The 25,088-nt window shown below is 42.5% G+C and overlaps 1 protein-coding gene across 1 annotated transcript; it reads left to right on the plus strand.

Annotated features, from left to right (window-relative positions):
* The first annotated feature begins 145 nt into the window (after positions 1-145).
* On the plus strand, positions 146-24,555 carry LOC134658078 (probable ATP-dependent RNA helicase DDX27). Its single transcript, XM_063513678.1, has 14 exons — positions 146-352; positions 443-529; positions 637-775; positions 1,573-1,673; positions 2,260-2,452; positions 4,867-5,015; positions 6,453-6,664; positions 8,377-8,574; positions 10,310-10,454; positions 11,664-11,846; positions 13,568-13,748; positions 15,657-15,842; positions 18,243-18,418; positions 24,179-24,555. The coding sequence occupies exons 1-14, from the start codon at positions 260-262 to the stop codon at positions 24,545-24,547; spliced, it is 2,412 nt and encodes an 803-aa protein (XP_063369748.1). The 5' UTR covers positions 146-259; the 3' UTR covers positions 24,548-24,555.
* Positions 24,556-25,088: the final 533 nt, after the last annotated feature.

Below are 25,088 nucleotides of genomic sequence, written 5' to 3' on the forward strand. Positions count from 1 at the left end.
GTTAAAATCTATTAAATATTCGTTGATATTTACGTTTTGTATGTTACGAAACAACAAAAATGTGTTATTACTATCTTATTTATAATCCCAGAAAAAAAACCGACAATTTTTCAAGATTTCAGAACGTAATTTGGCTGTCTATGCTGTCACATGTGAGTTTGATAGATAACCTCAAAAAAGCAGAGGTGTTTTGGTGTTCATTTAAAATGATTTTTACATATTCACTGCTATAGTTTTGCAAAACTGTTTATAATTTAAAATGGAAGTCGCCGGATTTCCAGGGTTTATAAAAACTATTAATGACGGTGAAGAAGTGGAGGATTTCTCGGAGGAATCCGATGTTGAAGTAGAGGTAGGACATGCCGCGTTATTTATTTATTTTTTATTAAGTTCATCTTATTTAAATAGCACCGATTCTTGAATATTATGATTTTATTTCTAGTATCAACCCTCCAAGCAAAAAGTAAAGAAGAAAGCCGATTTCAATCCGAAGTTTCAGTTTGTTTCTTCAGTAGAAGAATATAACAAGGTATGTTGTCATTACTTACAACTTAAAGCCATAACTATATACTACATGAACTACATAACAATGTATTTAACGTACATAGATATTTTATATTTACCCAATGTTTGCAGAATACCTGGGACGACTTACAAAAATATGTGCGCAGAAATGTGAAGCGCACCATTGACGAGAGAATAGAGAGGCGGAGGGCGCAGGCCAAGGTGACTGGATCAGCGGGTGACATTGACACGGACGAGGATGAAAACAAAGGTTTATATAAGTCTTTCCTTCTTATATTTATTTATTCTTTACTTTAAGCCCAAGGTCCTAGCTGATATAACTCACAGTTTAGGGTCCAAGCACATGCACTGGTCCAGGTTCGCATTGACAGACTGGTTTTTCACAACTACCTCACTTTGTACACAACTGTCAAAACCTACCCTCATTGTCTATACATAACACTAGCTGTAGTACCTATTCAGTTCGATGTAATTTAAACCATGTTCAATTGGAACAGAGTCGCTTTGTATCGTTCAATTTTCAAACAACGCAAAATGAACTCTATTTATTTCCTACAATTTAGTGGCAAATTTTTGATGTTTGTATGGCTGGGCCTTAGGAGGATATACTAGAATGTCACTATAACAGTGTATAACATTGATTTTTAATAATAATGTTTTAGTATTTCGTATTTCAGAACTAATTTTTACTAATTTAAATGGTTGATGTGACTGAATGCATATATCTAAAGGTGCGTCCAGATGTGTGCTGCAGATTTGCACCTTATTAGTGCAACTAATGCTACTTAAAGCAAGCAAACAAACATTTACTTGGTCAGGATGCACCTAAACATAATATAATATTATCCTCCTGAGACTAAAATGTACATTACTATGTACATATTCGTGCAATCTAATTTGAACCTTTCATGAACCAAATAAAGTTGCATTTCTTTTGTTTCATTGCTGTTTAAAACAAACGAAATTCGCTCTAATTTACATATAGAATAAGGTTTAAATTTACACACACTTTATATGGTGGGTCTTACGAGCTTATAATTCTTTCAGATAGTGATGTAGATGAACTGGAAATATCAGATGATGAACTCAAGAAGGATGAGATTAAGACCAAGGAAAAGAAACTCACTAAAAAGCAGAAGCTAAAACAGGTATTTATTTAATATCATCATCATCACTCTGCTACGTTAGCACGGTCGCATTTTTATCGCCTGTCACTATGCCTGTCACATTCTAACAAGTAAGTAAGTGTGAAAGTGACAGGCATAGTGACAGGTGATAAAAATGGAACCATGCTGCCACCGCTGATTTAGGTTTTTAAAAGAAGGCTTCTTTATCTTTAAAAGTTTTGATCTGTTGAAGTTTTGGTCTGGCCTAGTGGTTAGTGACCCTGCCTGTGAAGCCGATGGTCCTGGGTTCAAATCCTGGTAAGAGCATTTATTTGTGTGATGAGCACCAATATTTGTTCTACTCATCTAGTACAGTCAGCAGCAAAAGTTGCTAAGCAGGCGAGGTGTCCAAAATTACCTTGACACACTCTTATTCTCTTAACAATAAAGTCGCGTCAAGATCATGTGGACACCTATCCCCCTTAGCAACTTCTGCTGCTGACTGTACCTCTAGTCTATTCTAAGGTCCTCCGTAAGGCTTTTTACTGTCAATCAGATCTAATTTAGTGCCATAGAATTGCTAAACATACCTTTTTTTTATTCCAAAACTGATTTAATTTCTCATTAGGACCTCAATGATGATGGAGAAGGTGCTCAGGTCGAATATGACTCTGATTTCTTCGAAGAACCCCCACCATATGATGAGCAGGCATCCTTCTACATGATGAACCTCTCGCGGCCGCTGCTGAAAGCAATAGGAGCACTTAACTACGTCCATCCTACACCCATCCAGGCCGCCACCATACCAGTGGCTTTACTAGGTAAGAGGTTCATTCATATAGATCAATAGAATCAATTCATATTGACGACCGATCTGGCCTAGTGGGTAGTGACCCTGCCTGTGAAGCCGCAGTCCTGGGTTCGAATCCCAGTAAGGGCATTTATTTGTGTGATGAGCACAGATATTTTTTCCTGAGTCATGGTTGTTTTCTATGTATTTAAGTATTTGTATATTATATCTATCGATGTCTGAGTACCCACAACACAAGCCTTCTTGAGCTTACCGTGGGGCTTAGTCAATTTGTGTAAAAATGTCCATTAAACTCCACAGGGAAGGGAAACTCCTAAGGGAAACTCCACAGAAATGACAATAGTACATTATTGTCGAGGTTCGGAAGTAGCTACTTGCAGGCTGAGGATTCGTTTTAAACGGACGACCTTGGGAGTCCGTTTAATTGAATCCGAAGCCAGCAAGTAGCCTTCCAGCCGAGTCATATATAGTGCTTTTCTCAAAAATGGTGCAAGAAATAGAAATATTTTACAGAACTTACAGAAGCAACGTTCTAATTTTCCATTAATTTTCATAGAAAAAAATACAACCATTAAAAAAATTAGCTTGCCGCCTTTAAAAAAAAAAGAAGTGTATTTTTCTGCTGAAAATACGCCAACCTATTTGAGACACCTAAATAGTCGCGGTACCAACATTAAGCCTGTAACAGACTATCGCACCGCACCGCGACCTTGGAGCGTCGCACCCATAAGTGAGAGCGAGAAAGAGATATCTGTTTCTCGCTCTCACTTATGGGTGCGACGCTCCAAGGTCGCGGTGCGGTGCGATAGTCTGTTATAGGCTTTATAATAATAAGTGCTGATCATCTGTTTGGCTGTTTAAGGGACCTATGCCTTCATTTGATATGGCCATTTGAAGTTTTAAAAAGTTTGGAACTCGTTAAATAATGGAATTTGTATGCGACATTGCAGTCCCGAAATCGAGACTGCAATGTTTTTAACTTTTTAATTTTTTGAATGACCATAAACTACGCACTTCGCGACCTATTTTTTAACCGGCAACGTCGACTTTGCCGTCCATTTTTGAGAAAAAGCATTTGTCAAACAAAAGAAATGTGTAAGGGCAATATTTTCACTAAAGCCTCTTGACTCGTGTAAACCGGTCTTTAAGCGCTGCAAACTTCTGACTCTACCCTCTCTATATATTTATGAGATTGCCGTATTTGTCCATACAAACAAGCAACACTTTAATGAAAATGTTGATGTTATAACATACAACAATCGGATGTCAAGGCAAAAAAACCTATTGAATGTACCTAAAGCACGCCTCAAACAAACAACTCGCACGCCTTATTTTATGTGTGTTAAAATATTTAATAAAATTCCTTTGGATGTAAAAAATCTTCCTTTAACGCAATTAAAAAAAAAATTGCATATGTGGCTTTGTGATCTATGTATTTACTCTATAAGCGAGTTTTTAAATGCTAAGTTTAGTAATAAGGAGCTAGTTATAGTTTAATGTAAGCATTTACATTTATTTTAGTAATAAGGCATCTTTATTTTGTGTGACTTCCAGCCAAGAAATCTAGATATTATATTTGCATGCTCAATTAAGTAGAGTATGGTGGACCATATAACTAATATTGTAACAACTTATTGTAACCCATATTCCGCAAATAAACAATCATTCATTCATTCATTCATTCATTAATATTTATTTATTATATAGCCCTTTAAGGTAATCATTGGTTCATCCAGATATCATGTGAACAAATTTTGCCTTAATCTCCTAAAGGCCCAAGGTCCTACCTATAGTACCTATTCAGTTCGATGTAATTTAAACCATGTTCAATTGGAACAGAGTCGCCTGTGCTTTGTTTCGTTCAATTTTCAAACAACGCAAAATCAACCCTATTTCCTACAATTTGGGTTCAAATTTCAGTGGCAAATTTTGGATCTATCCGTCTGTCTGTCCGACCATTCCCCCCCCCCCTTATCTCCGAAACTACTGGGTTTAAAATTTTGAAAAAATACACATAATAAGTCTTTACCTATAGATGACAGGAGAACCTATTAGAAATGTGCAGTCAAGCGTGAGTCGGACTTAATGTACGGAACCCTTGGAACGCGAGTCCGACTCGCACTAGGCCGGTTTTTATCATATAAATACGGTGGTAATACAGATAATTTTATGACAAAATTAGAAGGAAGGTATATTTTGTGACCCCGCCTCACTTCTATCCAACCCTTCCACTTCATCTTTCTAAATGAACCCTTGCCATTTCACCCTTTAAATTGTATTTTAGTATGTTTTTTTTATATTATTAATGTGCTTACTCATGGCCTCAGACTAGCCGAGGCGAAGACGTGGCCTACGATGGAGCGAGCCTGCCCAGAAGGTGCCTGTTCACCCTTGGTTATATTAACAATGGTTTTTCTCGTCTAGGCAAGGACATATGCGCTTGCGCCGCGACGGGCACGGGCAAAACGGCGGCGTACATGCTGCCCATACTGGAGCGGCTGCTGTACAAGACAGTCGGCGGACGAGTCACTAGAGTGCTGGTGCTTGTTCCTACCAGAGAATTAGGCGCTCAGGTAACAGGATATAATAGGGTTGTTGACAGGTTGACACATGTTGAATTTTATAACTTAACCTAGTTAAATAGATAGAAAATGAGCAAATTATCATCATTAAATCAATTTTTATCATTGGAAACTTAGGAAATATATGGCAATAAAAAAAAATCCAAATAAGGATAAATAATGGTACCATTCGAATCCCTACATTTTATTTAAAAAAATATTGTACAGCAACTATATACATAAACGCAATATTTCACCGACAAAATCGCAATTTCCTCGTCTTCCATACATCGAAACGGCTTCTAACGTTACATGGTGACGTCACGATGTACTGCCATTTTGTTAGAAGCGTTTCGTCAGTAAAGTGCGGGTGCCAGACTTTGATTATCATTTGTGACTTTTGTATTGCTTTAAGACAATGGGTCCCATATAGACATTTGATCCTCAAAACAAACCTGATCTACTGATACCATTCACAAAAAATTGTCAAATACCCTATAGTATTAGGCCTACCACTGATAGTCTGGCAGGACAATTTGTCAGTAGAAAAATGCAGCAAATTTGAAAATTGTAGATGTGCAGTATCAAACTCCCATGCCAATTTTGAATGGCGATTACTCCATCGACAAGAACCAGACTCTTAAAATTATGATGATGATGCTTTTATCACTTTTATACTATTTGTATTATCGTCTCTCTCTTTAGCCTTTTTCTACCCTTTGGGTGTAGGCCTCCTTCATTTTACGTCGTTCGTCACAGTTCTGTGCAACCTAGAGCCAACTCATCCCCGCAGTCCTTTTGATGTCATCGTCCCAACGCATATTGGGTCTACTTTAAGGACGCTCTTCCCCCATGGTCGCAACTCGAGTAGTCGTTTACTCCACGAATCAGTTTTTCGTGCTATATGACCAGCCCATTCCCACTTCAAACTGGCTACGCGTTTTGTATTATCCATAGTGTACTAATCTGTTGCCAAAGGTACCATTGTAACCAGGGATGTAACGGATGTGGTTTTATCGGAACCGAAAGCGGAACCAGATGTTTTAAATTTAGTTTATCGGAACCAGAAACGGAATCGGAACCGAAAACGGAACCGGAACCAGAACCGGAGCCTGAGTCAGTACTATCAGTAGGTATACATTACACAACACAACATATACGAATAGGTAGTTTAAATTCAAAAACACGGATATACCAGAACATCTAATTACTGCAGCACGTGGCAAGCGGGGCTATGAGCGAATGACTGGTATAAACCTGTTTGTTTTTGATGTACACCGCTCATGTCCCGCTGCCGCGCTAAGCATTGACATCCGATATAACTTCCGTTTCAAAAGTAACGGAACCGGAACAGAAACGGATGTGTAACACCAAACGGAAGTTCCGACTTAACGGAAACGGAAACGGAGCTCTGTAACATTCCTGATTGTAACAGTATCTGACTTCCAGGTTCACACCGTAACCCGTCAACTGTCCCAGTTCACCACCGTGACTGTGGGCCTGTCTGTGGGCGGTCTCGACGTTAAATACCAAGAGAGCGTGCTGCGGAAAAACCCCGACGTAGTCATAGCTACGCCGGGACGGCTTATAGACCATATTAGGAACACGCCCTCTTTCAGTCTGCACTCCATTGAAGTACTAGTATTGGATGAAGCCGACAGGTAATTTAAATAAGGGTGAATCAACTTTTTTTGTCACTCGTTGCCATGGTTACGTTCTCCTGGGTCACTCTTTAAAACTGATTTTAAGGCATTTAAATTCACTAAACACGCTTTTTTGTGATAAGTACTACTTATAAACCCTTTCCATAGAGGGTCGTCTACCAAGCGTGTCAGAAGAAGGCGGTGTACAATGTCTTCTAGGTAACAAACTATGCTACTATTGTCTCTTGGCTGACCGGACAGAATAACAACAAGAAATAGTTGATCCACCCATAAGTTTTCTATGAAATACGAGTACTCTATAATAGCAGGCGTTGCTCACTCCGCGATTTCGTCGCTTTGCTACAGGTAGCTAAAAGTACATCCGTTCGGCCCCAATTTTGGGGAAAGCCATAAGCCGCGCGTGGCGCTGTCGCCACCTAGCGGCCATATCTGTGCTGATCGTAACAGACGCGTTTTGTTAGAGAGTGAGTCTTCTGTACTTAGTACTATTATTTATTCTGTGGTAATAGATGTCCCATAAATCCCCTTCCTCGCGCTATCCCGGCATTTTGCCACGCTCATGGGAGCCTGGGGTCCGCGTGACAACTAATCCCAAGAATTGACGGAGGCTCTAGTTTTTACGAAAGCGACTGCCATCTGACCTTCCAACCCAGAGGGAAAACTAGGCCTTATTGGGATTAGTCCTCTTTCCTTCACCGAAAAGTAACTGGTAAATATCAATTGATATTTCGTATATAAGTTCCGAAAAACTTATTGGTACGAGCCGGGGTTTGAACCCGCGACCTCTGGATTGAAGGTCGCACGCTCTTACCGCTAGGCCACCAGCGCTTCCTATTAATATTGGTAGGATTCATAGTTTCCAATCTATGCGACGCACAATTTTTTGTGAGCGATTTTACTCCACTTGAGAATCATCAACTACTCAAAAAGGCTACATGTCAGCGCATATCATTCTTGTTTTTGAAGTGAAAACTTCTTTAGCGGCGCTGTGCACTTTTTGTGATGGGGAAAAAATGTTAAACTCGTAACAGGTGTCACGTGACCGTAAGACGGACACGTGACCTGATCGAAAAACTGTTACTTCAATGTCATTGAGTTTTTCTTTATTGATTTAAATGCCATCTAGTGAGTTTCCCTCTAACTGGGATTAATATAACTCGAGTACTAACAGTGATGTGCTTAGGGGTTTCAAGTAATGCGACGAAATAGCGCTAGATGGCGTTAACCTCAATTATACATAGTGCTGCAGACATTTTGCAATAGTGATTGAGTTTTCACTTCTGCCGGCACTCCCTGAGTGCAACCCGTTGTTTTTAGGGTTCCGTACCCAAAGGGTAAAAACGGGACCCTATTACTAAGACTCCGCTGTCCGTCCGTCCGTCCGTCTGTCACCAGGCTGTATCTCACGAACCGTGATAGCTAGACAGTTGAAATTTTCACAGATGATGTATTTCTGTTGCCGCTATAACATCAAATACTAAAAACAGAATAAAATAAAGATTTAAGTGGGGCTCCCATACAACAAACGTGATTTTTGACCGAAGTTAAGCAACGTCGGGCGGGGTCAGTACTTGGATGGGTGACCGTTGTTTTGCTTGTTTTTTGTTGATGGTGCGGAACCCTCCGTGCGCGAGTCCGACTCGCACTTGGCCGGTCTTTTATTTGTTGGTTACGTTTGGTCCGTGGTCGTAATTTCGCATTTTCTCCAGGATGTTGGACGAATACTTCGCGGAGCAGATGAAGGAGATCATCCGGCAGTGCTCCCCCAAGCGTCAGACAATGCTTTTCTCGGCCACCATGAGCGACGAGGTCAAGGACCTCGCTGCAGTCTCGCTGCAGAAACCGGTTAAACTGTTCCTCGACTCTAATAAGGCTGTGGCTTTTAATCTGCGTCAGGAGTTCGTCAGGTAAGCGGATACATACTGGCATTGACATATATAGTTTGTAGCTTTCTAATAGACCCCGAAGGCTAATCCTATTGTCTATTGTTAAGAAAAACCGCTCGTGCCACGTGCCACAACCACCTGCATAAAAAATCGGTACTTCGGTTACTGAGTGCCGGCGAGTCGCACGCACAGAACCAGTCTAAAATATGTCATCGAGATGCGTAACAAAGGCGCGTTATCGGAGAGCGCACCTACACTGGTTTTTTTGAGCGTTGGACTAGCCCGCGCTCAGGTGCCAAATAGAATAATTAGGACCCTTTTTTGCAGGTAAGTAGCACGTGCGGTTTTACTGAACAATAGACAATAGGATAAGCCTTCGGGGTCTACTAGAAAGCTACAAACTATAACATATATTCTTTTGTGGTGACCGTTCCGACTGAACATCTAGCGACCTTCACCAAGGAGGAGTTTTGGCCGAAGGGTGTCAAGTTTCGGCGGTTCCGCGGCCGGTTCCCTGACACTGCGGGGTTGCGTAATGCATCGCAATCATAATGTGATTTTTAGTGTTTAGTTATATTTTTGTAATATGTATGTTAGTTTTAAGGTATTTATGTATAGGCCACTAGTTGCCTGAAATAAAGATTTCATTCATTCATTCATTCATATATCTCAGGACGGGCCTTACGGGCACTAAAATGGTAGTAGTTCAGCGGTGTCACGAATTAGCCAATCGTGGAGTCTAACGCAACTAGTTGCGACCAATCGCGCGTGATGCGACCTCATCAACCAATCGCGTTGTAGCGGTGTCACACCGCTGTACTGGCCCCATTCTTATTGCCCGTAAGGCCAGTCCTAAGATATATATGTCAATTAATGCATACAGGATACATTTTTTAAATAGGGCTCTGAGAGCAGCTACCAGATGCCAGGCCAAAATGATCTTAGGAGACCTCCCCTAACTTTTTGAGTGATGATTGAAATTTTTGAAAAGAAATAGTGTTTCAAAATCGTCCATTTTAAGATAAAACTTTTATATGCCAATCAATATCCATTTCCATTCATACAATAGATTTCTATCCATACAATAGCGCAAAAGCAAAAGCTTGTAAAGCGTCTTAGGCTTTGCACCATCCCACTAACCCGGGGTTAAGCGGTTAAACCGTTAACCCAGTGTGAAATTGTACTGGTAACTCCAGGTTTAACCGGTTAACCCCGGGTCAGTGGGATGGCGCTAATGGCGCTTAGAGACACATAGGTCAGGGCACTAGAAGACTAGTGACTTGCGAAACTATAATTGTTCAATAGGCTACATGACAAATTTTTATTAATGGTACCAATCGATCAGGTTTGTTTTCGGGATCAAATGTCTATATGGGACCCATTGCATTAAAGCAAAACAAAAGTCAGAAATTATAGTCAAAGTCCCGACAGTCGCACTTCACTCGCGAAACGCTCCTAACTACTTGATATATCAACGTGACGTCACTGTCACATAGAGCCCATCTTGAAACTTGAAGCATACTTCAAGATGGGCTCTATGTGTCAGTGCCCATAGGCAAAACAAGAAATTTGTATTTTTGTCGGTGAAAGATTACGTTTATGTATATAGTTGCCATACAATCTTTTTTTGGATAAAATTTTTGTATATTTTCTATATATTATTTTAATATCCACATTATTGTGAGAAATTGCTAATTACTATATATTTACTAGATTTTGTTATAAACTTCAACATGTGTCATCATCCCTATTGCAGGATCCGCGCGGGTCGCGAGGCCGACCGCGAAGCGCTGCTGTGCGCGCTGGTGTGCCGCACCTTCCGCGACCGCGCCGTCGTGTTCGTGCAGACTAAGAAACAAGCACACAGGCTGCATGTCGCACTCGGCTTGCTCGGTGTCAAGGTATGAGACATACACACATACATACATACAGCCTGGTTTATACACCTTCCGCGGCCGCGCCGTCTTGTTCGTGCAGACTACGAAACAGGCACACAGGCTGCATGTCGCACTCGGCTTGCTCGGTGTCAAGGTATGAGACATACACACATACATACATACAGCCTGGTTTATACACCTTCCGCGGCCGCGCCGTCTTGTTCGTGCAGACTACGAAACAGGCACACAGGCTGCATGTCGCACTCGGCTTGCTCGGTGTCAAGGTATGAGACATACATACATACATACAGCCTGGTTTATACACCTTCCGCGACCGCGCCGTCGTGTTCGTGCAGACTACGAAACAGGCACACAGGCTGCATGTCGCACTCGGCTTGCTCGGTGTTAAGGTATGAGACATACATACATACAGCCTGGTTTATACACCTTCCGCGACCGCGCCGTCGTGTTCGTGCAGACTAAGAAACAGGCACACAGGCTGCATGTCGCACTCGGCTTGCTCGGTGTTAAGGTATGAGACATACATACATACAGCCTGGTTTATACACCTTCCGCGACCGCGCCGTCGTGTTCGTACAGACTAAGAAACAGGCACACAGGCTGCATGTCGCACTCGGCTTGCTCGGTGTCAAGGTATGAGACATACACACATACATACATACGGGTTGAAAAACACTGCCTTAGATCATTGTAAGTTCGCTTTGATAATGACTCAACGAAGTATTTTTTAGGGTTCCGTACCCGAAGGGTAAAAACGGGACCCTATTACTAAGACTCCGCTGTCCGTCCGTCCGTCCTTCCGTCTGTCCGTCCGTCCGTCCGTCTGTCACCAGGCTGTATCTGAAGAACCGTGATAGCTAGACAGTTGAAATTTTCACAGATGATGTATTTCTGTTGCCGCTATAACAACAAATACTAAAAACAGAATAAAATAAAGATTTAAGTGGGGCTCCCATACAACAAACGTGATTTTTGACCGAAGTTAAGCAACGTCGGGCGGGGTCAGTACTTGGATGGGTGACCGTTTTTTGTTTGTTTTTTTTGCTTGTTTTGCTCTATTTTTTGTTGATGGTGCGGAACCCTTCGTGCGCGAGTCCGACTCGCACTTGGCCAGTTTTTATTTAATTAAAGTTCCCGACTATCGCGAGGCCTACAACTCACAGAACCACTACTTATAATATATTTATCCCTAAAACTGCATATAATTTTCAGGTAGCAGAACTCCATGGTGCCCTAAACCAGCCTCAACGTCTCGACTCCCTGAAACGCTTCAGAGACGAGTTGGTCGACGTGCTGGTCGCTACCGACGTAGCAGCGAGAGGGTTGGATATACCCGGCGTGAAGACAGTGCTCAATTTCACACTGCCAGCCACGTTAGAACACTATATACACAGGGTAAGTTGATTTGTATTTATACATTATCACTACTTATACTGGATCAACCAAATCTTGTCAGTAATAAAAGGCGGCAAATTTGAAAAATCGCGGGTTAGCAACACTGTGTTCGAATAATTCCAAAATCGCGTGTCATCTGTGGAATGTGGATCGTGAATGACAGCCATCATCTTATTGTTTACATTCTGAATCGTTTCTATTTCAAAGAGAAATTTCTGCTGTCACCATTAAATACCAAGATTATGCATGACCTCAAGCAGAGCTAAGGTGCCTACAATGTACAATCATGCTCGTTGACGGTAAACATTACTAAAATTTGAGGTTAATGATTATTCACTCGAACTGACGTATGAAGGGCGGAAAAATAAACACGTTTTGGTTCTATGTACATTGCTGCTTTTTTAGCGCAATTCTGCTCTTTGAGTGTTACCCTACTTTAATTTGCAGTACATTGCTACTGACAAGATTTGCTTGACGCACTATAGTAATAAAACAGTCGCTTTCGTAATAACTAGTGCCCACGCCAATTACTGGGATTAGTTGCCAAGCGGGAACCCAGGCTCCCATGAGCCGTGGCAAAATGCCGGGACATCGCGAGGAAGAAGACTACATAGTATAAAACAAAGTCGCTTCCCGCTGTCTGTCTGTCCATATGTATGCTTAGATCTTTAAAACTATGACTACGACGGATTTTGATGCGGTTTTTTATTAATAGATAGAGTGATTCAAGAGGAAGGATTATTTGTAATTTGTTAACCCGTGCGAAGCCGTGGCGGGTCGCTAGTTATTTATTAAACGGGACTTGCTCACGTAACGTACCTAAGTAACTTCGATGGGAGGGTTTAACACTTAGAGCATTTAGTAATCGGAGACGCCTCGTCTGTCATTTTCTGTATAAAAAAGTCTGCCGATTTTTGCGGGGAATGGGCATGTCAAATGTATGGCTATTCGCATTAATATAAGTATCCGTCTTCTTCATGAATACTTTTTACATAACGTTTGAAAAACAATCCCTTACTTTATTATTTATTTACAGATACATCTATCACAAAACATTTCGCCAAACTATAATACATCATAGCCAAACCGCATGACATTCTGTTAAGCAGCATTTAACTTTATGATAATGACAATTTTACAATGGGGTTGGCCGGTCGAAATATTCAGCAGATGGCGCCATCATAGCTTGCCCTGTCCATCACTAGAATTGTGTCCAATTTTTTTTAATGCCCTGGATGCCAGCCCCTGCCAAATCTCATAGAATAAAAAACCGGCCAAGTGCGAGTCGGACTCGCGCATGGAGGGTTCCGCACCATCAACAAAAAATAGAGCAAAACAAGGAAAAAAACGGTCACCCATCCAAGTACTGACCCCGCCCGACGTTGCTTAACTTCGGTCAAAAATCACGTTTGTTGTATGGGAGCCCCACTTAAATCTTTATTTTATTCTGTTTTTAGTATTTGTTGTTATAGCGGCAACAGAAATACATCATCTGTGAAAATTTCAACTGTCTAGCTATCACGGTTCGTGAGATACAGCCTGGTGACAGACGGACGGACGGACGGACAGCGGAGTCTTAGTAATAGGGTCCCGTTTTTACCCTTTGGGTACGGAACCCTAAAAAGGGACAAGCTATGATAGCGCCATCTATGCAAACCTTTGACAGGTGCCAACCCCATTTCCCACATTGTTTATGGTTATAAATGTTCTTTCCCGTACAGGTGGGGCGCACAGCCCGCGCGGGCCGCGCCGGCGTGTCCGTGTCGCTGGCGGGCGAGGCGGAGCGCCAGCTCGTCAAGCTGATCGTGAAGCGCGCCAAGCGGCCCGTCAAGTCCCGCCAGGTCCCGCCCGAGATCGTCGCCAAGTATAGGGAGAGGTTGACACGGTTGGAGCCAGAGATAGGTGAGTGAATCAAGTATGTAAAGTCCCGCCCGAGGTCCTCGAGATCGGTGAGTGTACTAGCTCATCGTGAAGCGCGCCAAGCGGCCCGTCAAGTCCCGCCAGGTCCCGCCCGAGATCGTCGCCAAGTATAGGGAGAGGTTGACACGGTTGGAGCCAGAGATAGGTGAGTGAATCAAGTATGTAAAGTCCCGCCCGAGGTCCTCGAGATCGGTGAGTGTACTAGCTCATCGTGAAGCGCGCCAAGCGGCCCGTCAAGTCCCGCCAGGTCCCGCCCGAGATCGTCGCCAAGTATAGAGAGAGGTTGACACGGTTGGAGCCAGAGATAGGTGAGTGAATCAAGTATGTAAAGTCCCGCCCGAGGTCCTCGAGATCGGTGAGTGTACTAGCTCATCGTGAAGCGCGCCAAGCGGCCCGTCAAGTCCCGCCAGGTCCCGCCCGAGATCGTCGCCAAGTATAGGGAGAGGTTGACACGGTTGGAGCCAGAGATAGGTGAGTGAATCAAGTATGTAAAGTCCCGCCCGAGGTCCTCGAGATCGGTGAGTGTACTAGCTCATCGTGAAGCGCGCCAAGCGGCCCGTCAAGTCCCGCCAGGTCCCGCCCGAGATCGTCGCCAAGTATAGAGAGAGGTTGACACGGTTGGAGCCAGAGATAGGTGAGTGAATCAAGTATGTAAAGTCCCGCCCGAGGTCCTCGAGATCGGTGAGTGTACTAGCTCATCGTGAAGCGCGCCAAGCGGCCCGTCAAGTCCCGCCAGGTCCCGCCCGAGATCGTCGCCAAGTATAGAGAGAGGTTGACACGGTTGGAGCCAGAGATAGGTGAGTGAATCAAGTATGTAAAGTCCCGCCCGAGGTCCTCGAGATCGGTGAGTGTACTAGCTCATCGTGAAGCGCGCCAAGCGGCCCGTCAAGTCCCGCCAGGTCCCGCCCGAGATCGTCGCCAAGTATAGAGAGAGGTTGACACGGTTGGAGCCAGAGATAGGTGAGTGAATCAAGTATGTAAAGTCCCGCCCGAGGTCCTCGAGATCGGTGAGTGTACTAGCTCATCGTGAAGCGCGCCAAGCGGCCCGTCAAGTCCCGCCAGGTCCCGCCCGAGATCGTCGCCAAGTATAGGGAGAGGTTGACGAGGTTAGATTCAGAGATCGGTGAGTGTACTAGCGTATAGTGAGGTGAATCAAGTATGTATAGTGTATAGTCCCGCCGAGTCCCGCTCGAGATCCTCGAGATCGGTGAGTATACTAGCTCATGGCAGGCGTGTCTCCGCGATTTCGTCGCTTTGCTACAGGTAGCTAAAAGTACATCCGTTCCGGCCCCAATTTTGGGGAAAGCCATAAGGCGCGCGTGGCGCTGTCGCCACCTAGCGGCCATATCTGTGCTGATCGTAACAGACGCGTTTTGTTAGAGAGTGAGTCTTCTGAACTTAGTACTATTATTTATTCTGTGCTCATGGTGAAGTGAGCTAAAAGACCCGTCAAGTCTCGCTAGAGATGATCGCCTAGGGAGAGATTGCCGCGGTTGCAAAAAAGCCAAGCGGAACCCAGGCTCCCATGAGCCGTGGCAAAAAAATGCCGGGACATCGCGAGGAAAATGATGACTAGAAATCGCAATTTATCAATAACCGATCCAAATCTACTCCTCAAAGTTTGCCTGGAAAAGATCGCTTTTTAGTGATAAGGTCGCCTGTTTTTATAACTTCTACTTTCATGTAACATTGTCCCCCTGTATCTGAGTTTGATGTTTTAAGTTTGAAATAAGGAGGTAAGTATTGTTTTGTAACTGACAATGACAACTCCCAACACGATTTTTAAAGAATTTAATGTTTATAGAGGCACTTCCTCACTATTGACAAAATGCAGCCTCTGAAATCATCACAATCTGAGAATAGAAATAAACCATTTTTTCTTTTTGACAGCCGCCATCTTGGACGAAGAATACGCCGAGCGCCAGCTGAACAAGATGGAGAAACAGACAGCCAAGCTCGAGGGGTCCTTGAAGAAGGAGAAACAGGAGTCGACACGACAGCACGAGTGGTTCCAGACCCCCAAGGAGAAAAGAGACGAAAAGGAACGGCTGACACTCACCGCTCATGCTGGGACAGGTAACTTTAGATATAGAACCATTAGCCGACACGACAGCGCGAGTGGGACAGACCCCCAAGGAGAAGAGAGAGAAGGAACGGCTGACACTCACCGCTCATGCTGGGAAAGGTAACTTTAGATATAGAACCATTAGCCGACACGACAGCGCGAGTGGGACAGACCCCCAAGGAGAAGAGAGAGAAGGAACGGCTGACACTCACCGCTCATGCTGGGAAAGGTAACTTTAGATATAGAACCATTAGCCGACACGACAGCGCGAGTGGGACAGACCCCCAAGGAGAAGAGAGAGAAGGAACGGCTGACACTCACCGCTCATGCTGGGAAAGGTAACTTTAGATATAGAAACAGGAGCCGACACGACAGCACGAGTGGTTCCAGACCCCCAAGGAGAAAAGAGACGAAAAGGAACGGCTGACACTCACCGCTCATGCTGGGACAGGTAACTTTAGATATAGAACCATTAGCCGACACGACAGCGCGAGTGGGACAGACCCCCAAGGAGAAGAGAGAGAAGGAACGGCTGACACTCACCGCTCATGCTGGGAAAGGTAACTTTAGATATAGAACCATTAGCCGACACGACAGCGCGAGTGGGACAGACCCCCAAGGAGAAGAGAGAGAAGGAACGGCTGACACTCACCGCTCATGCTGGGAAAGGTAACTTTAGATATAGAAACAGGAGCCGACACGACAGCACGAGTGGTTCCAGACCCCCAAGGAGAAAAGAGACGAAAAGGAACGGCTGACACTCACCGCTCATGCTGGGACAGGTAACTTTAGATATAGAACCATTAGCCGACACGACAGCGCGAGTGGGACAGACCCCCAAGGAGAAGAGAGAGAAGGAACGGCTGACACTCACCGCTCATGCTGGGAAAGGTAACTTTAGATATAGAAACAGGAGCCGACACGACAGCACGAGTGGTTCCAGACCCCCAAGGAGAAAAGAGACGAAAAGGAACGGCTGACACTCACCGCTCATGCTGGGACAGGTAACTTTAGATATAGAACCATTAGCCGACACGACAGCGCGAGTGGGACAGACCCCCAAGGAGAAGAGAGAGAAGGAACGGCTGACACTCACCGCTCATGCTGGGAAAGGTAACTTTAGATATAGAAACAGGAGCCGACACGACAGCACGAGTGGTTCCAGACCCCCAAGGAGAAAAGAGACGAAAAGGAACGGCTGACACTCACCGCTCATGCTGGGAAAGGTAACTTTAGATATAAAGAAAAAGAAAACACAACATCATCATCATCTTCCTCGCGTTGTCCCGGCATTTTGCCACGATTCATGGGAGCCTGGGGTCCGCTTGGCAACTAATCCCAGTAATTGGCGTGGGCACTAGTTTTTACGAAAACGACTGCCATCTGACCTTCCAACCAAGAGGGTAAACTAGGCCCGTATTGGGATTAGTCCGGTTTCCTCACGATGTTTTCCTTCGCCGAAAAGCGACTGGTAAATATCAAATGATATTTCGTACATAAGTTCCGAAAAACTCATTGGCAACTAAAAAGAAAACACAACATGAAAAATGAAATAAAAAATAACTAAACTAAAGCATAGAGAAAAAAATACATAGAGTGCTCACTCCATACATCAGTGTTGGTACCAAAAGGACTATTATTTTCACAGTCGACATCTAGCATCGAGTAGCGGAATTATCAGTACTGCTACTTGACAATAGATGTTGCACCGACCCAAAAGTCTAATGCTCAAACATTTTCAGCTAATAATATAACCGGATTAGCCGGAACTCTATTTTCAACTCCTTCTGCTTTAATATTAGTTGTAAATTGTTGTTCAATACAATTTTCGTGAGTCGCGACTCACTAGACATCTAGTATCAAGTATAATAGCGGTACTGATAATTCCGCTATTCGATGCTAGATGTCAACTACGAAAATAATAGTCTTTTTGGTACCGTTTTTGGTCTTTTTGGTTTTTGGTGTGGAGTGAGCACTATCTATTCTTACTATATTTCTCTATCACTAAAGCCGATGAACGTGTTAAATTCGAATTTTTAGGGTTCCGTACCCATAGGGTAAAAACGGGACCCTATTACTAAGACTCCGCTGTCCGTCCGTCCGTCTGTCACCAGGCCGTATCTCACGAACCGTGATAGCTAGACAGTTGAAATTTTGACAGATGATGTATTTCTGTTGCCGCTATAACAACAAATACTAAAAACAGATTAAAATAAAGATTTAAGTGGGGCTCCCATACAACAAACGTGATTTTTGACTGAAGTTAAGCAACGTCGGGCGGGGTCAGTACTTGGATGGGTGACCGTTTTTTTTTGCTTGTTTTGCTCTATTTTTTGTTGACGGTGCGGAACCCTCCGTGCTCGAGTCCGACTCGCACTTGGCCGCTTTTTTTTATATTTCTCGTTTCACAGATAAACAAAAGAGCAAACCGAAGAAACGCAAGCGTGACTCGGACGACGAGTCGGACTACGAGTCGGGCAGGAGGCGGGTGCGGCGCGACGCGGGGGGGAGGGGGAGAGATAAGGAGAGGGGCACACCGAGGCCGAAGGACTCCGCCGAGGAGCGAGTGGAGAGGGAGATGGAGAAGGTACGTTATAGCGAGGAGCCAATGGGGTATTTTCCTGTATCACTACATAGTATAAAAAGCGCTGGTGGCCTAGCGGTAAGAGCGTGCGACTTTCAATCCGAAGGTCGCGGGTTCAAACCCCGGCTCGTACCAATGAGTTTTTCGGAACTTATGTACGAAATATCATTTGATATTTACTAGTCGCTTTTCGGTGAAGGAAAACATCGTGAGGAAACCGGACTAATCCCAATAAGGCCTAGTTTACCCTCTGGGTTGGAAGGTCAGATGGCAGTCGCTTTCGTAAAAACTAGTGCCTACGCCAATTCTTGGGATTAGTTGCCAAGCGGACCCCAGGTTCCCATGAGCCGTGGCAAAATGCCGGGACAACGCAAGGAAGATGATGAGCATAAAACAAAGTCACTTCCCGCTGTCTGTCTGTCTGTCTGTATGCTTAGATCTTAAAAAATACGCAACGGATTTTGATGCGGTTTTTTTTAATAGATAGAGTGATTCAAAAGGAAGGTTTATGTATAATTTGTCAACCCGTGCGAAGCCGGGGCGGGTCGCTAGTTTACAATAAATGATTTCACACCATGCATGAAATAAAGCACCAGATAATTATTCTAAAAACATAGATAGCAGTTATTTTTAAGCAGAAGTCCTATTTAATAAATCGGATAGAAATATAAAAAGTAGGTGAGTTGACCGTGGCGTCACGATGTAATGTTTCATATAAATTCCATATTAGCCTACATACTCGGAGGAATAATCATATGGAGTGGTGACACGCACTAATTTCTATGTGAAAAATTCTGCCGTTTTCGGCGCGGGGGGCGAGGAACGCACACAAATAATGTAAACACTAATGCATTTTTTGCATGCGTCGCTACACACGCACACAACAAAATTATCAAACACTAGCACAAACTATATTCACACAAATACAAGAACAAACACAGACAACCCTGTCCGTGAACGAGATGATGTCAGTTCTAAGTAAACGTAGAAGTGCGAGGGACTTGTCGATAATATTGTCGATATTTTATTGACTGAATTTTAACTGTCTGTTTTAGTCAATTATAACCATCAAAAACATTACATGTAAAAAGGTGCAAGTCTCGCAACGCTTCTACTACAAAAGAGTTTTGAGATGTAATGCTAATGTGAAAACAAGTCGGTTATTTTAATCAGTGCCAGGGGGTGTTAAAACCGTATCAATAAGATATCTTTAATTTGTAATACGTATAATGACTTGGCCATCGCACGGCTGCATAATGACATAAGAATCATCGTCACCTATTAAAAATAATTCTAATTGAACATAACGCTAGCACTAATTGCAGTTTGAGCATTACACATATTTACGAGTACGGTACGAGTAAAGCATTATGTGCGATTGCCAAGTCATTATATGTATTACAAATTAAAGATATCTTATTGATACGGTTTTAGCACCCCCTGGCACTGATTAAAATAACTTACTTGGTTTCACGTTACATCTCAAAACTTTTTGTAATAAAAGCGTTGCGAGACTTGCACCTTTTTACATGTAATGTTTTTGATGGGATCTCATCTCTTTTTGTAGACAGTCCTTCTTTTCGGGTACTCATACCCATACTATATATACACATATCATAACTAAACACATCTTTATTCATACTCACATCGTACATACATCGTAGTGTACTTACCTTTACTTTACCTACTATTTGTAGGAACTGCAACAGTAACTTTGTAATAGCATATATTTATATGGAATTACAAACTTACTTATGCAGTTCGTAGACCTTTAAAACGTGACTGATATTGCAATATTTTTAGGTTTTCGATGGCTTGATAAGCTGAAAACTACTTATGTTTAAAATTAATTGCATCTTTTGGAAATCTAAAAAAATAAATCAAAATAACAATATATTTATAATGTTCATATAGATTTTATCGATATTGGTTTTTATGGTGTCCCATCGCTAACTATGGTAGAGTGATACCAGAGTAATAAATTAAAAGTGCCTATTTATGGAAAATGACGGCAGTAAATACCTTAAAATAAATAAAATACAATACAAATATTGGACACGTCAAATAAAAAATATACGATAGAAACTAAGAGTTAGTATTTCTATGCAAAATTTGAAGCGCAGAATGCTCAAACAAACTTAATGCTTATAGTATGAAGGTAGTTATAGTTTTTTATTGCATGTTTTATTTACTTAATCTATTAATGTATACTTATATCTAGTTACAAGTAGTAAAGTAGTGTAAAAGCCTCAAACTGCTTGAATGTTGTTGCACACCTGTGTACTTATGTAACTTTACCTGCTCTGTTTATGTACTGTTGGTGTGTCTAATGAAATAAATGAATAAATAAATAAATAAGAGAAAAATGAATTTTCAAACAGTAGTAGGGTAGGTGCATTAGTTTTCGTCCAGCTCTAGTTTTCGTCCACTTGACGAAATTGAATATAAATCTACATTGCTGCACAAATTTGGACTTAATGCAATCCTTAATGTCGAGACAATATATCTATCAACATAAAAAATGTATTTGGCAAGTAGCAAATTAAATATCAAATATGTTATTTGCTAATCTGTCATGTGGACGAAAACTAGAGACTAGAGCATGGACGGAAACTAGCACAATGACCCTATATCGGTAATGTCACGTTATTTATGATTTATACTATTTATTTCATTGAATGGATTATGTTGATATAAAAATAAGGTGTTATAGAAAAATAATGTGTTATATAAATTATATAATAATAAGCAACGCAAATTAGAAGTTAGGTATACCTAGAAAGTCTTCTTTAAATATTACCCTAAATTAGATCTAGTACCATGAAGTGGTATCACTTTCAGATTGACAATGTTTTTTTAGTTTTTGCTAAATTAGTGCACTATTTGATAATATTTACATGTAATAGTACTTACATATGAAAAGAAACGTGTTCTTTAAGTACGCTAGATGTTTCCGATCGGTTTTTACAGGAGAAAACGCTACAATTCGGCATTTTCTGCTCCTAACATTCCGCTTAGACTGACGTTTGCTGAATGGCGTATGACGTATAGCAACTAGTTTTATATAACCTCCTTGACCGGCGGCCGCCGACTTTTGGCAGAGGGGAACGCCTGTTAATGGCGGTTCCTGTTGGTTTATTATTCCGAGCCTACATATAAGCAAATCGTTTTGACAGTTCTAAAAAAGAAATTGATTTGACTAGTAGGAAAATACCCTATTGATATTTATTTATTTAAACTTTATTGCACAATACACAAAAATAATGTACAAATGGCGGACTTAATACCTAATGGCATTCTCTACCAGTCAACCATCGGGCCAAACAGAGACATGTAATATTGATAGTGTGTTAACCTTTTGGCCGCCGGACCTAGTCCGCAAAGACGCTCACTCACACGCCAGAGTAAATTTTAAGTAAACAACTAATAAAAAGTTTAGGGATTGCAAATAGTGATATCGATATTTAAAATTTATGGTAAAAATCTTCTCAATTTGGCTTTGTTCTTACCCAACTTTAATTTATTTCGAAAATGCCAAAAATTTACATATTTTTTACACACGACAATGTTAAAAATAAAGGTCTTTATCATTAAAAACAACCACTAAACAATATCGATTCATGACTTAATATCACTGCACTAGGCTGTACGAGAAGTCTTTTAAACATGACAACGGCGCGCATGGACTGGCCGCAGTGCAGACCGACAAGGACTGTTTCCGCGCGGATTAAGTAATAATAGTCTCTAGGTCGACGGCGTAAGCGCTCGTCGGTGCGTAAACTTTATAAGCGTAACGTTAGAGCCGCACATAGTGTGTCGATAATATAAATGTACCGGAACTGCATTGGGGAAAATTACACGTGGGTTGAATTGTCAATGAGTGAAGAACAATAATATTTATTCAGTCATTTATTAATGTAATAGTTTGAAAAACAATTTAATAGTAGCATACGTAGCTTTACTTTATATCCTAAATCCTTATCAACGAACAATTAGGAGTTTTTTTACTTTCCATCCTAACTTCTTATCAAAAAATTATCAGCTGTCCTTTTTCGGTTTGGTTCCTGTGTTTTTCGGTTCGAGTGAACAAAGGAAATTTTAAGGGTTATAAACCGTCACATAATAAACGCTCGGCGCGCGGCGCGTCCTTTGTTCCTGCGTGTGATTTAAAACAGTGTGGTATTTTTATACACTTGAACACGTGTGCGTGACTAAAAATATGCATGTGAAAATTGTAATCATCTTTAATTTAAAATGACTCACTGCAGGGCACAGACAATCCAACCTCTAGACATAGCATAGTCGCGCTACCCCCTCTGCCACACATACGGTAGCGTTACTCCATCTTCGAGTCAATCCCGTGCCGTGATTGGTCAGTGTCTTTGAACGGACCAATCACGGCACGGGATTCGCTCACCTCGTCCCCCCGCACCCCCGTATTTTTGGCAGCATCGGTTTCATGAAAGAATTGGCCTAAGCTCAGTCTAGAGGTTGGATTGTCAGTGCTGCAGGGGTATCACTCCCCACTACACTATCATGTCAAAATGAATCATTTGTTCTGCAAATAGACCACAAGGACAGATTTACTTGTCTGACTCTACTATCTACAGCTGAAGAAGCTCCCTGAACTTCAGCTATAGTTATGCCTGTCTCTCTCTCGTTTTACGTAATCTAGTTATTAGTTACCACCAATTGGCATTTAACAAGTGTTCAAATGCTTAAATAAAACGAGATTTGCGATTTGATATTTATTTTGAATATTCTCATATCGAGTTAACATTCCCATCCCTAGCTGTCTTGTATACAAGGCAACGGCGACGAGGAACATGAAAAACGTTGAAAACTGGAGCAAATTCTTTGATAGCCTTATTGTAAAAGAATGGATTTACATATATAGCTGCTTTAAATGCATTTTAAACAAAGACCTAAAACATTAAAAGGAGTGTAAAAAAATTACAATTGATATTTTTTTCACATTTACCGAGCGGTTGAATTTTGTGTCTTGTATACAAGACAGCGGCGCCAGTGTACCGTTCTATCGTTGTCTTGTATACATGCCAACGGCGCTCAAATGGTTAATAACCGCCTAAGCGTCGCCTCCAGCATTCCACTAGCCCGGGGTTAGCCGGCTAAACCAGGAGTTACCATGGTTACCAACTCAGTACAATTTGACATTGGGTTCACGGTTAAATCGCTTAGAGCCACTTGCACCATTCCACTAACCAGGGGTTAACCGGTTAAACCCTGAGTTACCATGGTTACCAGTACAATTTGACATTGGGTTAACGGTTTAACCGCTTGACCCCGGGTTAGTGGGATGGTGCAAGTGGGCCTTAAGGGTTAGTAGGCCCTAAGCTAAGGCATTTTTTTTTGACCGGTTTTGTAAATCGGTACACGTTTACTTATATGATAATAAAGGTGTTACGATATATATGTCCACCTTGGCCGCCACAAATGTCGTGTGTAAGCTGAATAAAATGTTTACGCCCTCGCTTTGCTCTTTACAGACACATTGCCTGTGATAAAAATGGTTGTTATGCTCTTGTTGTACAATCTACTATTTTTGAAATAAAACGATTAAAACGGATTATATCGCCCGCTGACCACGAACGCTGTAAAGGGTTCGAAACGTCGGGATGTAGAATAAATTCAATATACGCTATATAATCCGTTTTAATAGTTTTATTTCATGAGTAACTATCGCGGTAACCGAAGACATTTTTTTTTCTTTTATATCTACTATTTTATTAACTTGATCACCAGGTGGCGCTCCTACAATCCCGCATGGCGAAACGCAGTAAGAAACAGAACCGCATCCGCGCGGTCGAGGACCACGACGACCGGCCCCGCGTCCACAAACAAAAAACGAAGCGCAAACAGTCCAACTTTGCAAGCGACCTCACAGACACCTCCAGAGCGGCCACCAAACGGCTACGCTACGACGCCAATAGAGTCCAGAAAGGCAAGCCTGTAGGCCCCAAAGGCAAGCCTGTAGGCCCCAAAGGCAGGGGCAAGCCTATGGGTAAAGGGAAGCCGGCTAACGGAGGCGCCAAGGGGAAAGGCAATCCGCAGAAGGGTAAGGCGTTCGGGAAGCCTCAGGCGCCGAAGCAGGGTGGACGTAGGAAAAAATAAAGTTTTTTGAAATGTAATTTATTTTTAATTTATTAGTTTTTAAGGTTCCGTACCCTGTTTGTCCGTCCGTCTGTCTGTCTGTCACCAGGCTGTATATCATGAACCGTGATAGCTAGACAGTTGAAATTGTCATAGATGTATTTCGGTTGCCGCAATAACAAATACTAAGTACGGAACCCTCGGTGGGCGAGTCCGACTCGCACTTGTCCCGTTTTTAGACCTAATGGTTGTTGCACATATAACGCGCTGGCCACGACATTGCGCGACTGGCTTCTGCTAAGTGTAAGGCCTGAGTGGACGCTCGAGTTGTGCGTGCGGCGGGGCGGGGCGTGCGGCGTGCATGTTAAACAAATGCAAGCGTATAGGAGCGGCCTTAGTGCACGCTGCTCACATCACGCGTGAGCTCGACGCCACGCTGCACGCCCCGTCATACGCTCCGCTCCGAGCGTCCACTCGGGCTTTACACCAAGACGAAAACCATAGCTGGGAACGAAAGATCCGATCGCTGTCTTGCTCCAACCTATGGTTATCGCCTTAGCCT

Source organism: Cydia amplana, chromosome 21, assembly GCF_948474715.1.
Source record: "Cydia amplana chromosome 21, ilCydAmpl1.1, whole genome shotgun sequence".
Classification (NCBI taxonomy): Eukaryota; Metazoa; Arthropoda; class Insecta; order Lepidoptera; family Tortricidae; genus Cydia; species Cydia amplana.